The 14,908-nt window shown below is 45.0% G+C and overlaps 3 protein-coding genes across 3 annotated transcripts in view; 1 reads left to right on the plus strand and 2 right to left on the minus strand.

Moving 5' to 3' along the window:
- sema4gb (sema domain, immunoglobulin domain (Ig), transmembrane domain (TM) and short cytoplasmic domain, (semaphorin) 4Gb) overlaps positions 1-1,747 on the minus strand; it is a gene marked incomplete at its 3' end in the record, with an annotated part of 35,022 nt that extends 33,275 nt beyond the window's left edge. The window contains exon 1 of the mRNA XM_079756293.1: positions 1,618-1,747. The remainder of the gene's footprint in view (positions 1-1,617) is intronic.
- twnk (twinkle mtDNA helicase) overlaps positions 1-14,908 on the minus strand; it is a 161,369-nt gene that overhangs the window by 48,088 nt on the left and 98,373 nt on the right. The gene's annotated exons all lie outside the window — the stretch shown is intronic.
- On the plus strand, positions 3,837-12,617 carry mfsd13a (major facilitator superfamily domain containing 13A). The gene is made up of 9 exons (XM_079756301.1): positions 3,837-3,955; positions 6,058-6,324; positions 6,583-6,662; positions 7,048-7,497; positions 8,208-8,325; positions 9,290-9,386; positions 9,747-9,918; positions 10,592-10,785; positions 11,191-12,617. Exons 2-9 carry the CDS (start codon positions 6,157-6,159, stop codon positions 11,451-11,453), a joined length of 1,542 nt encoding a protein of 513 aa, XP_079612427.1. The 5' UTR covers positions 3,837-3,955; positions 6,058-6,156; the 3' UTR covers positions 11,454-12,617.

The following is a 14,908-nucleotide window of genomic DNA, read 5'->3' on the forward strand; positions in this document are numbered from 1 at the left end:
TGTGTGCCCACAACAGCACGATAACACCAGAAAGAACGGTAAGCACATCTGTTTCAGGGAGGCGAGTCGATCATTAGTGCGGAGCCAAGTCAGAAACGAAACAGCGTGTGCTGATCAAGAGTGAAATGAGCAATGGTTTGTTGAATATGTAGAGATGCTTTAGTTTAGAGAGCTATCTTCGTTTCTCCTATCATGCTGTCTGGTTGGCACGGCGGTATCGGGAAAATATCTAATCTAGGCCATGTGTGTCGTCAAAAAATACTCACATCTCTACCATTCATTCATTTCAAAGCTCAACCAACCGCAAAACACGTATTTAGAGACCGAGCACTAGAAGTGATTTCTAGAAACAACTTTCAGCTCCACATTGGGGGACATTTATACCGTATATATTAGTTCTGAAAAACAAATTATTCAGACTTCTATTTCAACCCCAAACGAGCTGTATAGAGCCTAATGGTTTGGAAGGGCATGAACCATGACTAGAGGGATGTGTAGAAGAGGAACAAGGCAGTGAGTGATAAACAATTTTTCTGACATGAAGAAAGCAGAATATGGATCTCTGAGAACCATGAAATTAAGATTGTGTCTAGCAGTAATCCTCTGTTCTAGAAAGAAACAGCCCTGCCATCGACAAGTTTTTTTTGATAAACATAAAATAATGATCACTGAAAACCCCCATGCAGCCGTACTGCATAATCACGTGTTTAAATATTTAATTCGATTTCTGTGATGTTGTGTTGAATATTTTGTTTTTTTTAATCAGAACCCAAAAAGTGAGCAGAAAACTGCTATGGGCTATAAGAGGAATTTATTTTGGTCGACGACTGCTGGAGCATTTGGCTCCATGAGCTACTGAACACCTGGGAGGGGACACGCTCCCTGATCAGCTTTCCTTTTCCTTACCATTTACATTTGGATCTCTTCGGTGAAACTTTTCTATGAGACTCACTACTGTGCCAGGCTATATCGAGGGCCTACATGGAGGACACGAGGGAGGCGGACTCTGGATCCTGATGTGACGCAACCTCTGGTTCCCACCACCACCTGCCCCCTGCAAACACCTTGTTTGCCGAAGCAGTGGACTCTTGCCCATGTGGTGTGTGTGTGTGTGTGTGTGTGTGTGTGTGTGTGTGTGTGTGTGTGTGTGTGTGTGTGTGTGTGTGTGTGCGTGTGCGTGCGTATGTGTCTGCTTGTGTGTGTGTGCACGCCCTGTTTGTCAGTTAACGAGCCTATTCGTTAATATAAATATCGATGAGTTATAGAAGTCTTAACAGCCGCAAAAAACACTCCAATTGTTTTGCAATTCTCCTACGAAGAACGGTGGCGGACTATGCTGAAGTTGACACAAGTTACGTGCATGACCTTAATGGCTGACAAAATTTATGATTGATAAAAAAAAATGCAATGAAAGAATTCCAACATATGCTACATTAATATGGAGGAGGACACACAAGGGTTGTGTTGCTCTGAACGTAACACAAAAGCAACACAATCCATCTGCACCTGAAGAGGACTGCGGCATGGCGGGACTACACAGCCACACTCACCTACTAGGTGGTAAAGAAAAGAGATAAAGTAGGTCCCAGAAAGGTATAAACGCGTTGAAAGACCTACCTGCTTGTCGCTGGCGTCGCGGGGTGCAATTATGTGTGTGGTTCCTCTGTCCGATATGACACTGCACCGTTATACCCTAATACACACGCATACACACATACACACGGCACTGTCAAACCGAACTACACCGGTATACTAAACTCTAAAAAATCCATCTCGCTCTCTCTCTCTCTCGCTCTCTCGCTCTCTCGCTCTCTCTCTCTCTCTCTCTCTCTCTCTCTCTCTCTCTCTCTCTCTCTCTCTCTCTCTCTCTCTCTCTCTCTCTCTCTCTCTCTCTTCAGCACCACCTGACGCTACTATTTCTACCTTTACATGATCACAACAGATACTCTAAACTCTGTATTCAACAGTTTCAGAACAGGAACAGTAAATCTTTATTTTATTACAGTCGTCGATTACAGTATTAAATTGTTTTAGATATCATTTCCAACGCCAACAATTACCGGATCCATGGATTCTAACGTCCTGAAAGGTTCTGATGTTAGGCATTTACTGATGTGAGGACCTGGTGACGATGTAGGCCTATGTAAATGCAAATACGTCAGCTTTATGCATGGACCCATTAAAGAATGCTTTATGTCGAAAGCACGACGTTAAATGGACCACCTCGTTCCGTGGATATTTCTCTGAAGATCTCAGAGTGTGATGCGTGACTGCCCCCTATTGGCCCCAACATGTCATCTCTGACCACTAATTCTTTTATGAGGTTTGAGTTCAGTGGATCTGGACGCTGATCGCCACTAGATTAAGGATACCGATTATGTTCATAAAATACATCACATCGTGTTAATCGGGTAGATGTTCAATGGTCACACACACACACACACACACACACACACACACACACACACACACACAACGCACACGTTTTTTACATTTACTCAAATGTACTCAATCCCATTTAGAGGAGGATTCTCCAAGCTTGTGAATCCAAATTTATTTACAAGGGTTATTACGTGAACATGGTGTGCGACTCTAATGATTCCCATTAAATGGTACTCCAAGACTTTTTAAAATAGTTTATATTCTTGTTCCCATGTCCTTATTTCCCATCCTTACAGTCTGGAAATTCTGCAACATTGTGTTTTGTATAATTACGTCAGTTCTGCTATCGCTATCTTTTCCCCTTAATGTAATGTGCTGCCATGTCCAAAGGATTGGATCATGAATAATGACCCTGTGTTCTAGAGTGGCTTTTATAAAAAATAAAAACACTGACTTTGACAGCGCTTGGTGGGGCTATTCTCCCAATATCAGCGAGGCCCCTCTTCCCTTTAAAAAAATAATAAATAAAAAGGTCATGCCCACGCAGCGACTGCTCCGCAAAGTGGACATTAGAGTTGAAAAAGTAGGATAAGTATCATCACGAGTTACATAGAATTAGAGCATTTATTATTTAAAACCCATCCGAAAGGAATGCCTCCGTTAAGTGTGTGACCAACGACGTGCGTCGCTACGTACGTCGCGACGCACGTCGGTGGTCACTCGTGGAGCTCGACCCTATCCAAAGGGGCGTGGCGCCTCGGCCCTACTGCTATCGAAGGGGGCGTGGCGCCACGCCCCTCTCCCCGGGTCCACGGCGATGCAGTGTCCAGAGCCAGGGGAGTTCCGGGGAGATTCAGATGTGTGACGTGGACGTCTACAATAGTAAACGCAATAGCGGATGCTGCAGTTTAGGACCGCATTTCTAGGACCCTACATTTTGTAACACGTTTGTATTTCCTTGGCGAATGCATCTCATGGTTCATTTAGGAATGATTAATGAAAACGTGATGAAACACAATACGTTGCGAATCATATCTAAAACGACCTAAATAAACCCTAACCCTAATCTTAACCATCTATAACCAATACTTAAACTTAACTTTTAAATTAAGTTACAGATGCATCTCCAATATAATTCCTAAATGCAACCATCTCCAGCTAATACCTGAACTAAACTATCTCTAACTAATACCTGAACTTAAACATCTCTAACCTAATACCTCAACTAACCATCTCTATCCGAATACCTCAACTAACCATCTCTAATACCTAAGCTAACCATCTAACAAGGTAAAATCAGCAATATTGTAAAGTAGAAAATACAAAATTTACAAAGCCATCTTAGGATCTATTATAAATAACTCGCCTGCGCATGCGCCTCGGCAAACCCCCATATCACCCAGGGTCCTGGGAGTGCGGTCCTGAATCTGCGGGGCGCACTATTCGCTGTTGCAGGAACTCTGAAGTCGCCCGACGCCGGTGATCGGAGAACCGCCGCTGATAAGCAGTCAAGCAACTGGTAACCCCGTTACTTCAAACATCCGGGGAGCGCGGGTCGATGGTTTTATTGGCGGTAAGTATCGGAGTGTACGATTCAATTGGAGTCTGAGTAACGCGTTTCTTAAACACTGTCATCCGTTAGCGCCATTCGGACTGTTGTTCGCTCCGCAACTAGCGCGATGCTAACTAAGCAGCGCTACTTGACGACAGCTAACCCGCTAGCCCTAAGCTAGCCCGGCTGGTGCACGGGTGGGACGAGATCTGTGGGTTTATCTCACGGCTGAGGATCGATATCCACGTGTTGATACTGCGAAACCCGACCGAGCAACCTGTGGGCTGTCGGCTGAGACAATCGAGATTAAAACACAAGGCATGACTCAAAGCTGTCAGGCATGTAAAGACTGCATGTATGAACTCATGAAAAATTCACGTGTGATTCATCCTCTTTTTCTCGGTTCGAGACCCTCCGATCCTTCAGGGATCACGACCATGCATGCCTGCTGATGCAACTGTTTTGGTATTTATATTTTCCAGCCGGCGAAGATGCGCTTATAGGACGTATGTGTTTTCTTTCTGAATCATTTTGCCCAAGTGTTCGTCAGTAGTAATGGATATCTAATGCTTGATAACGAAGCAGCGTCTGATTATAAGGGGGAACAGTTGTATTGTGCCCGTGTGTAAGGCGACCGGGGGTCCCACGCCCACGTCTGAAAGCCTCCACCGCTTGGGGACGCAACAGGTGTGTCAGCCAAGTTGTCATCGACACTGGAAACAAATCGTAATCTGCTTTGTTGAATGGATTTGCATTGGAGGGGTATTATCGTGCCCTGCAGCCTCTCCCTGGTTTATTAGACGTCCTCAGATAAGGTCAGGGGAGAATCGCTCACTATGCATCCCTGGAACAAAACAGGAAGACCGTTCGCGTGTCATTGATTTTATCGCTGCGACTCTTGACAGCTGGGGCGGAGAGCAGTCAATGCTTCTGCACCGCAAGATGTTGTTTATGCCCTGATGGCATGAGCCACCTGTAAAATCTATTTGGTTGGGTGGTAAGAACTATCTGAAGTGTTTGCCATTGTCAACCGTATTTTTTTTTTAAGAATGCTATTTGTTTAGGTATGCCTTTTTCGCCTCGGGATATTTATATCTCGAAGGTTCCCTGTAATTTCCCTCTTGCAGGAATAGATTTGTGCACAGGGATAGTTGGTGTGGTTTTGTTCAGTTTCAGCTTGCAACAAGTCGATCGTGCGCCAAATGAAGGCTTTTGGTATTTGGAGGAAGTTATTTTGCAGAAGTGTCGAGGCCTGCTACTGGAATTTATTGTTCATAAAACATGAATCAGTTGAAGCGCATTTGAAGAGCACATAAATCATTAAGTATCCATGCTGATATTAAGCCAAAATGATTTAAGGCAATGTGACTAATGATGACTAAGGTTTGAATACTAGGTTAAGTAGCATAAATATGATAATCAATTTGTTGCAAAGTGTAATCTCAATATGCTGTTTCTTAGCACATAAAGGGAAGTCTGATCATTTATTTCCAGTCAGAAGTAAGCGCCCTTTTTACAGCTGGAATCAAGAAATATGCGAACAGTTGTCACACATATGGTTCAGGTTGTACACACTGTGTTTTCTGTGTCTTGTGGGTCATTCCCTCCCCACCCATAAAACCATCACACACCCACACTACACTAGCTCTAGGTAGCATGTACATGTGGCCAGGAAGGAGAGGCTGTCTTAGCAAACAGGATGTGACCTTCTACCACCGCTCCCTTGAACTGTCTGGAGACAGTCCCAGCGGACTGAGGCCAGGGTTTCCACTCCATGGATGCAATTAGAGATTATGTTGGGCGACCCAAATTCTATTTATGTTATTTAAAAACCTACAAAGGTGCCCCCTACTGCGCCCTCCTGAATTGTTACATTGTCATTATTGTTATTGGAGAAATATTGTCTGAAAATACTCCAAATAGTGTTCTGCTATAATATATCAGAAAACACATGATGATCCTGTAGGAGGCGTTAGCTCATGAATGGCTTCAGACTGAATGTAGGAGGCAACGAGAGAAAACCTAACAGACGATGTGAAGGCCTCAAACTGCGGACTGAAAACTGTATGCGTGCTATCATTAACGCCGTCATAATAATAATCAAAATGACTTAATGATAACAGGCGGCAGTAAGGCGGTGACCCCCCCCCCCCGCAGGCCGGCAGGGCCTCGGGCGTGGTGGACGGTGAGGAGCTGACCGGGCCGGGGGTGGAGGAGGAAGCATGTGTGCGCGGCGGTGGCTCCACTGGCCGGCCGTCCCCAACACGGCCGTCCTGTACGGCTCGCTGGCCCTCTTCGTGTCCATCCTCCACAACGTGTTCCTGCTTTACTACGTGGAGACCTTCGTGTCCGTCTACAAGATAGACAAGGTCTCCTTCTGGGTGGGAGAGGTAAGCGAACGTGCGAAGAGAGAGGGGGAATCCCTGAATTCACATCTAAACAAAGAAAAATGTATCATATTTTAAATAACAAACCTCACACGCATCCAAACGATGAAGCGTTGCTGAGGACGGGACAAGGTCTTGCTCGCTGAAACCATCAGCACACCACTCCATTAGTGTCTAACGGCCCAGCTGGCTCTGTCAGTGAGTGTGTTAAGTGTCGTTGTCTAAAGAGCCCTTTAACGTTGACTTGTTTCCCCTCCAAAGGCCGTGTTCCTGATATGGAACAGCTTGAACGACCCTCTCTTCGGCTGGTGGAGCGACCGAGCCTTCCTTAGCTCGCCACAGTGAGTCTCTCCCCCTCTCCCTGTATTTATAACTGCAGTCAGTCACCAAATGTGGTGGGGTCTTCTCATAGGACGGCCATATCCTGGACTGCTGAGCGGTGGACCTGTGTGTACCACCTCCATCTATTCTAGTGTAGATATTGCATTGCTTTTGATTTGTTTTATTGCTGCTGTACTGTTCCTTTTTGTTTTTACTTTATTAATTAATTGTCATGTTTTTGACATGACGTAAAAAAGCCTCTCGGCTTACTCGTAAAACATTCCCTTTTTTTTTTTCAAACTAAAGTTGATTGATATGTACTGTCCCTATAAACACAATTTTAAGGCATGACGCCCCCTCTTACGTTGATCACGTTATCCCCCTCCCTCCCTCCCCCCTCCCCAGGGTGGGCTCCCAGATCACGTCCCCCGAGGTGGTGCTGAAGCGCCTGGCCGCCCTCTCCCGCAACGGGCCCCTGTTCGCCCTCTCCTTCCTGGGCTTCTGGGTGGCGTGGGCGCGGCCCTCGCTCCAGTTCCTGGTGTGCCTGTGCCTCTACGACGGCTTCCTCACCGCCGTGGACCTCAACCACAACGCCCTGCTGGCGGACCTGGCGGTGTCGGCGGCGGACCGCACGCGCCTCAACTTCCACTGCTCGCTGTTCAGCGCCGTGGGCTCGCTGTCCGTCTTCCTGTCCTATTGCTTCTGGGACAAGGAGGACCTGCACTCGTTCCGGCTGTTCTGCGTGGCGCTGGCGGCCGTGTCGGCGCTCGGCTTCTGGGCCGTGTCCCGGCTGCTGCGGCAGCGCTTCGAGAGCCAGCTCCGCCCCGGGACGAACGACGCCGCCGGCCTCAGAGAGTGAGTGGCTCACCGGGAAGAGCGTGTGGCGTTAAGGCACAGTCCTAATCGCAGCGACCCGGGTTTGTTTTTTTGCGTGTGGTACATTGCTGCACGTCCTCCCCTCTATCTCCAACACCTTCCTGTCCATCTCACTCTTATCATTAAGCATAAAGAGAGTGTGGTGACGCGGCGCTCCGCTGCGTTCCACACTGTTCCGCTTGACAGCAGAGACCTGATAGGAGACAAAGCCACAGTCTTGGCTGAGATCCATGTTTGTTTAGAGTCTAAATCTCTAACACCATTGTTGTTATTGTAGTTTAAGGTATCAAATCCCCGAAGCCATTGTTGTTGCAGTTAAACATTTTTAAAACAGGCTCTCCCACTCAATTGAAGTGCTACTGAAAATGAATAGCATAGCCGCAATTGGAAGCAAGCAATGTTATTTACTTTCATTATGACATTTTTGTGTTTTTTATTTCCCTTATTCCCCTCACTGTCTCCCCATTTAGTTAGTAACTTACTTCCTTACTAGTGTGCACTATCTATCTATCCATTTCCTCTTTCCTTTTTGCCATGGGTGAGCAGCCCTCGCAAACGGAGCCTTTCTCTGTACGGTATACATCTGTCTGCTGTACAAGCGAAAAATAAACTTTGATTTGATGTTCCAACCAAATCGTTTTGCTCCTGTTGTGACCGTTGTGTCTCCGTCCCTCTCCTTTCTCCCCCAGGCTGGGCATCGGCCACGCCCTGCCTCCCCAGGAGCAGCCCGTCACCATCGGACAGTACCTCAGGCAGCTCTCCAAGCACAAGAACTTCATGTGGTTCGCGTCGATGAACCTTGTCCAGGTAAACACCAAGGTGTCACAACCCTACGTCAAGCACGCTGACGTCAAGAGTATACCAAACGCACACACGCAGTCAAGAGATCCTGTATCAACAAACCATGGCCAGATGGACAAAGTGTTGAAACTGCTGCTAATCAAGTGGGACATGATATAGGGTCGGACACCATGTATCCTAACCAATAGTGGCAAAAAGGGCTGACTCTTTACTTTTTTATTTTTTTATTTGCTGTCTCTGCTTAACGGCATTCGTCTGATTTCTCTTTTGTTTCCAGCTCAAAGAACAGTTTTACTTTCATCTTATTTGGAAATGGGCTCATCAATTTTTCTTGTAAATTATGTTATGCTTTCCTTTAGTTTTAGAAGTCCTTGTAGCAAAGCCAATTGCTTCACGTCTCCTAGGTGACGGCCACACCCTAATCCACTCTTTAATTTAAAAAAAAGGACGCAGGGTGGTGGTGTTGAAAGACACCACAAGGTTTATTATAAAGCTTTGATAATTATCAAAGCTGTGTGTGTGTGTGTGTGTGTGTGTGTGTGTGTGTGTGTGTGTGTGTGTGTGTGTGTGTGTGTGTGTGTGTGTGTGTGTGTGTGTGTGTGTGTGTGTGTGTGTGTGTGTGTGTGTGGATGGCTGGTTTAACCTATGGCTGGTTCAACAGGTGTGCACCCACCGAGTCCGATTACACTCGGGCAGGTGAGGCGGCTTAAACCAGCCTTCAGCCACACACTGACACTACCACATCCCTACTTTAATAGAGGCAGCACTTAAATAGACCGATGTTGGACCATTGGTAACACATCGGTATTACTAATCGGATTTCACGGGCCACCTCTTGAGACAACAACACCAAACCTGTTTGTCTGAGTACTGTGACTACCTTCTCTCTGCTTTGAGTTCCTGGTGTTCCCCTGTTGGAGTGAACCCCCCCTTCCTCGTCACTGACTCTGAGCTTGATCTCTCCCTGCAGGTGTTTCACTGCCACTTCAACAGCAACTTCTTCCCCCTGTTCCTCGAACATCTGCTCTCAGACAACATCTCCGCCTCGGCCGGCTCTCTCCTGCTAGGTAGCTGTCGCTTTCAGGGGAATAGAGCGTTCCCAAACTCCCATGCATGGAAACAGTAGTCTGACTGGATCATTCTGCTTCGTAGTGAAATACTGTTTAGTTCTAAGCGCCGTATACATTACTTGTTTTATTCCACTGTTGAAAATGTGGTTGCTTGTTGCGTCATTTGAACATTTAAAATGAACTCCTCACAGTGTGTGTATGTTTGCGTGTGCATGTGTGTGAGACATTGCTTCAACTACACAAATATTCCTCAGCTCTTCGTTAATAGTGAGTAACCCGTGTGTGTGTGTGTGTGTGTGTGTGTGTGTGTGTGTGTGTGTGGATGCTGTTCCCCTGGCTCTTCTCTCCTCTGGGCAGGCGTCTCCTACATCGCGCCCCACCTCAACAACCTGTACTTTCTGACCCTGTGCCGGCGCTACGGGGTGTACCAGGTCATCCGTTGGCTCTTCATGCTCAAGCTGGGCCTCAGCGTGGCCATGCTGCTAGCCGGGGCCGACCATATCTACCTACTGTGCATCTTCATCGCCAGGTAGCGCGCGCAAGTGACTCACACCTGCACGCCCGTCAGGCTGACATCAGAGATAAAAAAGCACAGAGTGGTAGTTTTGTTTCCTCATTGCCTAAAGAGTACTTCATTCTTTTTCTTTTGTTTTCTACTACGTTGCATGGCTTGTGCCGGATGAGAGAATTGGTGTTGCTGATGCCTCTGTATTCAGTTGGTTTTTTCTTTGGCTGATCGCTGGCCCTATGAAACCATTCTCCCCCTGTCACTTAGTTTCAGTTATCTCAGGATTTCCCTCTTCAATGTTATTCTAACCTTTTTACAAGCAGCCGGTTCTCTTCATTCTGTCACAAACCAAAGGTCTCACATGTGACCAGTGAGGGCTTTAAATCTAGTATTTAGTTAACAGTGAAGGAAGGCGTCCATATAGTTTCAGACTTTTATTTTTTCTTTTCATCCCCCAAAAAATACATCATTCTTTAAACTGAAACAATCAATCTAAACACAGTGGGAACATCTGTTTAATTTAAGACTTACCAAACAAGTGCTTTTGCAAGCAAGTGTTTGACCTGTCTTACTGTCTCTCTCGTCCTCCATGTCTTACGGTCTCTCTCTGTCTCTCTCTGTGTCTCTGTCTGTCTCTCTTTTTTTATTTATTTTTTGTCGTCACTCACCCTCTCTCTTTTCCTCCCTCCCCCAGTAACCGCGTGTTCACAGAGGGAACGTGCAAGCTGCTGAACCTGGTCATCTCCGACCTGGTGGACGAGGATTTCGTGCTGAACCGCCGGCGGCAGGCAGCGTCCGCGCTGCTCTTTGGGATGGTCGCCCTGGTAACCAAACCCGGCCAGACCTTCGCCCCGCTCATCGGCACCTGGCTGCTGTGTTTCTACACAGGTACCCCCAGAATCTGTCAGTCAGTGTACACTGGTACCCCCATAGTCCAGACAGTCCCTTAGTCTCCGCAGGTACCCTCAGAGTGTAGTTAATCTGTTGGTCTACACGGCTAGCCCTAGACATTCTTTTGATCACAGTTTCGTCTGCGCCTCTTGACGCATTAGGGCTGGAATGTGCTCCATTCCGGTTCGGTTCCTCTTGTGTCTTGTGCTGCGGGAGGATCTATAACTAGAGTTGGATTGAGATGTGAAACCGATCGCTGAGATTGTGTCTATACTCATGGTTAACAAGAACAACAACAAAAAAGTACAGCGCAACCAGAATGGTGTTATTGCAGTCACGCAAAAAAAATACAGTCTAACAGCTTACACCCTCCCCCCCCCCCCCCCCACCTCCACTTTTCAGGATACGACATCTTCGAGCGGCGGCCCGCGCAGCATGCCCTGGTGGGGGTGGGAGTGGCCCCCGAGGGAGGCCCCAAGGGCGCCGGCACGACCCCCCTGCGCCTGGGCTGCTTCTACATGCTGGTGGTGGTGCCCATCATCTGCGCCCTGCTCCAGCTCACCGCCTGGTCCCGCTTCACGCTCCACGGCCGCAAACTGCAGGGCATTAAGACCCAGCGGCAGGGAGCGCAGCACGCCCCCCTGGCCGACGTCAAGGCCATCTGAGAGCCCGGTCGCACAGTGGAGCAGCGCCCTCGCACGCAGGGCACTTTTGAGCTAAAATGGCCGCCGATAAAGTGCCATTGACTTTGACTGAAGCCAACTTTGTATCGTTAGATTAGAGCGAGAGAGAGAGGAGAAAAACTGCCAAAAACTGAGAACTTGTTTTTAAACAACAAATCTTTAAAGAACTGCCTTATTTTGATATTTTCATTATAAAAGGCTTCATATTTATATGTGAACTGATGACCATAATCATTGTTTTTTCGTTGTTGAATGACTGAACTTTTCTTTTTTCGCAGTGGCGCTCATACTATGGAAAATATAGTCCTGTGTGTTGTTTTTTTTTGTCTTGTTTTTGCTTTTAAACCAAAGTGAAGCCCAAAATAAATGTGTAGCTTTATGAGGACGATTGTGAAGCACAGTCTGTGTTCCTTCTGGGTGTCAAAGTGAAACTACACAGAATACCCAGAGAGAACTGAAGCTAAATCAGTTCTCTCACTGTTCTCTGAACGTTAGCGATCCCAAGCCAAAACGGTTCTCTCTCTGTCGTCTGACCGTCAGAGAACCAAAGCCAAGACGGTTCTCTCACTGTCCTCTGAACACGAGAACCAAAGCCGAAACGGTTCCCTCACGTTCTCCTGACCGTGAGAGAACAACAGCTAAAACGGTTCCCTCTGGCCTCTAACCGCGAGAGAACCATAGCCAAGACGGTTCTCTCTGTCTTCTGGCTGTGACGACCCTCCCTTCATGTTTTTCATTTTTCAATGCGATGCTGCACATTTGTTAAAGTTTTGGTAAACTGACCAAGTTCTTGCACAAACCTGCCATTCGATTTATCGGCGTTTCAACATTGTAGGATTTGGGCTTGTGGAGTTGGTGGGCATTATGAAATTTATTTCAATATTTGTGTTTATTATATATATTGGTGTGTTGTAGTTGGTCGATCAGAAAGGAAATGCCACCACAGTGCCAATTATGTATTTATACAACTTCTTTACATTCCATTTTTAGATGAATTGCGTCTTTGACACATTCATGACCCAAAATGTCAATAAATGTATCTAATCAAATCTTCTGTTATACTGTCTACTTGATCCCCATTGTAGTGGCTGCTAACAGATCAAAGAAAAAAGGAATTACTTAGAAAGCTCTTTGTGAAATGTGAAAAAGTGCTCTAACAAATAATATTTCAGTATGTATGAAATAAACTACTACACATGAAACCAACCAGTTGGAACGTTTTTTTTGTATTATAACTGACTCTTACTTACTCTTACCATAAGTCATTACCATAAATCACAATGTCTTCATTAAATCTGGGCCTTTTCTCAGATAGGCAAATAAAACTAAAAGGTATCTTCCTATAAAAATACTTGGCCCTGTCTTGCAGTAAGCTGTAATATGCATACATTTTGCATTGGAAAAAAAAGAATTTGAATACACAGGTATGGAAGAATTTCTATGAATTCTGACTTAATTCAAAGAATTAAGAATTGAGGACTCCGAATTTAGACTTTACACTCAATTGCGAGATTAAAAATCCTTATTCCGAATTCTAAATCGGAGTTCTAGTTTCCAAAGAAGAGTCAGAATCTGAGTTTATCTCACTATTGGAAGAAGAAAAGACTGAATTGTGAAATAAAGTATATTAAGCTTTTCTTTATATAGCGAGAACACACAGGAGAGGAACCTAGTGCGCTTCTGCCTGCATTGTTTACATCCAATGCGCCTGCGCATTGAGCATATGGGTGTGGCTTGTGTTTACCCATCATGCTTTGCCTCATGCAACAAATATTGTAGATGGTTAATAAGTATTTAATAATGTTTTTGTTCACTCATATAATGCATGACTTTTAAACTATAAATGGTGTTAATATAGAGGCCAAAAAAAAAAAGATTCAGTTTTTACCTTATAACCCCTTAGTGAGAAGGGTAGTTCTGCGAAAGGCTTACCCCGCGAACTCTTTACTCGGCAGTACACTCTTGATTCTCTCAGATCGCATAAATCTTTCGCCTTTTACTAAAGATTTCCGTGGAGAGGATCATTATGAGTATCAACTAATTTTTTGATGCCCTGCTTACTGCGGGGCTTCCTGTTTTGTCAACAATAATTGAAACCCCGAAGGCTCAGATGGTCATCGCGTAACCGGTTTGATCGTAGAATACCATCTCCGCATGCTTTTATAAAAATATCTGTGGATCGGATTCATTGTTGAGTTTTTTTCACCATGTAACCGAAGTTATGTTTGATGGCACATTTAAATAAAACCATGAGGGCATCACTAGACAATAATAGCAAAGCAGTTTGATTATGTATCTATATATATAAATCTTCATTCATTTCTATCTATATCTAAATATATATCTGACTATATCTATATAGATATACAGATATATAGATATATATATCTAACCTCCTAAGATGGCGCGATTTGATTGGTTCGCTATATCACATGATTGAGATCACAAGGTTTATATATGGTTGGAGCGCTCACTAAAACAATTATTTACCTCAGGCTCCGTGAATAGTGGGCTATTCCCCACTATTAACTTCGCCTTCGGCTAATAATTATTAAATCTAGATAGAAGTGGCGTGATACCGCAATAGACTGCACAGGAAAAAAAAGACTTAATGTTGCATATAGACTTCATTTACATTTAACAGTTAAGGAAGCCCCGCAGTAACGCAGGGCATCAAAAAATTAGTTGATACTCATAGTGATCCTCTCCACGGAAATCTTTAGTAAAAGGCGAAAGATTTATGCGATCTGAAGAGAATCAAGAGTGTACTGACGGATGGAGGGTTCGCGGGGGAACCTATCCGTAGAACTACCCTTCTCAGTAAGGGTTTAGAAGGAAAAACAATAATCGTATATATTTTTGGTCTATATATAAACGCAATTTGTTGTTGAAAGTAATGCATTAATAGTGTACAAAAACATATACATATACTCATAATTCATTATTTTGTATATTAATTTTAAAAAAATTGACTTCTGAGTTTTTCTAACCGGACAATCGTGTGAGCATAGTCAGAGTTCACATTTCTAAACCCAAACTATTTGCAAAAATATATAGAGCTCTCTCAGCATATTTTATATGATCAGCCTCTTATTCGGCACCACACACTAACACACACGCACACACGCACGCACGCACACGACACACGAGAACAGGAAGTGAGAGAAAAAGATAGGGACATGTTCAGGGTAACGTGACAAAAAAAAGTTTCACCGGCTACTTCTCAGGAGTCAGGCAACACGATGACAGGAAATGCATACACAAAGCGATACGCTTGCGTTGGATAGACGCGCTCCGGAGCGCCTTGATGCTTCAAAGGCACTGCCTTTTGGTTGCTCTCTCCTAACTGACATAACAGAAGACTTTGGACTGATTAACTCCAGGTACTTTTAAATACTTTTTCCCCTCATCTGAAATATTTGAAATATGCTTACGCC

The sequence above is a fragment of the Pollachius pollachius genome (assembly GCF_949987615.1).
Source record: "Pollachius pollachius genome assembly, chromosome: 19".
NCBI classification, from domain to species: domain Eukaryota; kingdom Metazoa; phylum Chordata; class Actinopteri; order Gadiformes; family Gadidae; genus Pollachius; species Pollachius pollachius.

Coding starts and splice junctions, on each gene's coding strand:
- mfsd13a (XM_079756301.1), top strand. CDS start 6,157: ATGTGTGCGCGGCGGTGGCTCCACTGGCCGGCCGTCCCCAACACGGCC. Junction 6,325..6,582: donor TCTCCTTCTGGGTGGGAGAG/GTAAGCGAACGT, acceptor TCCCCTCCAAAG/GCCGTGTTCCTGATATGGAA. Junction 7,498..8,207: donor GACGCCGCCGGCCTCAGAGA/GTGAGTGGCTCA, acceptor TTTCTCCCCCAG/GCTGGGCATCGGCCACGCCC.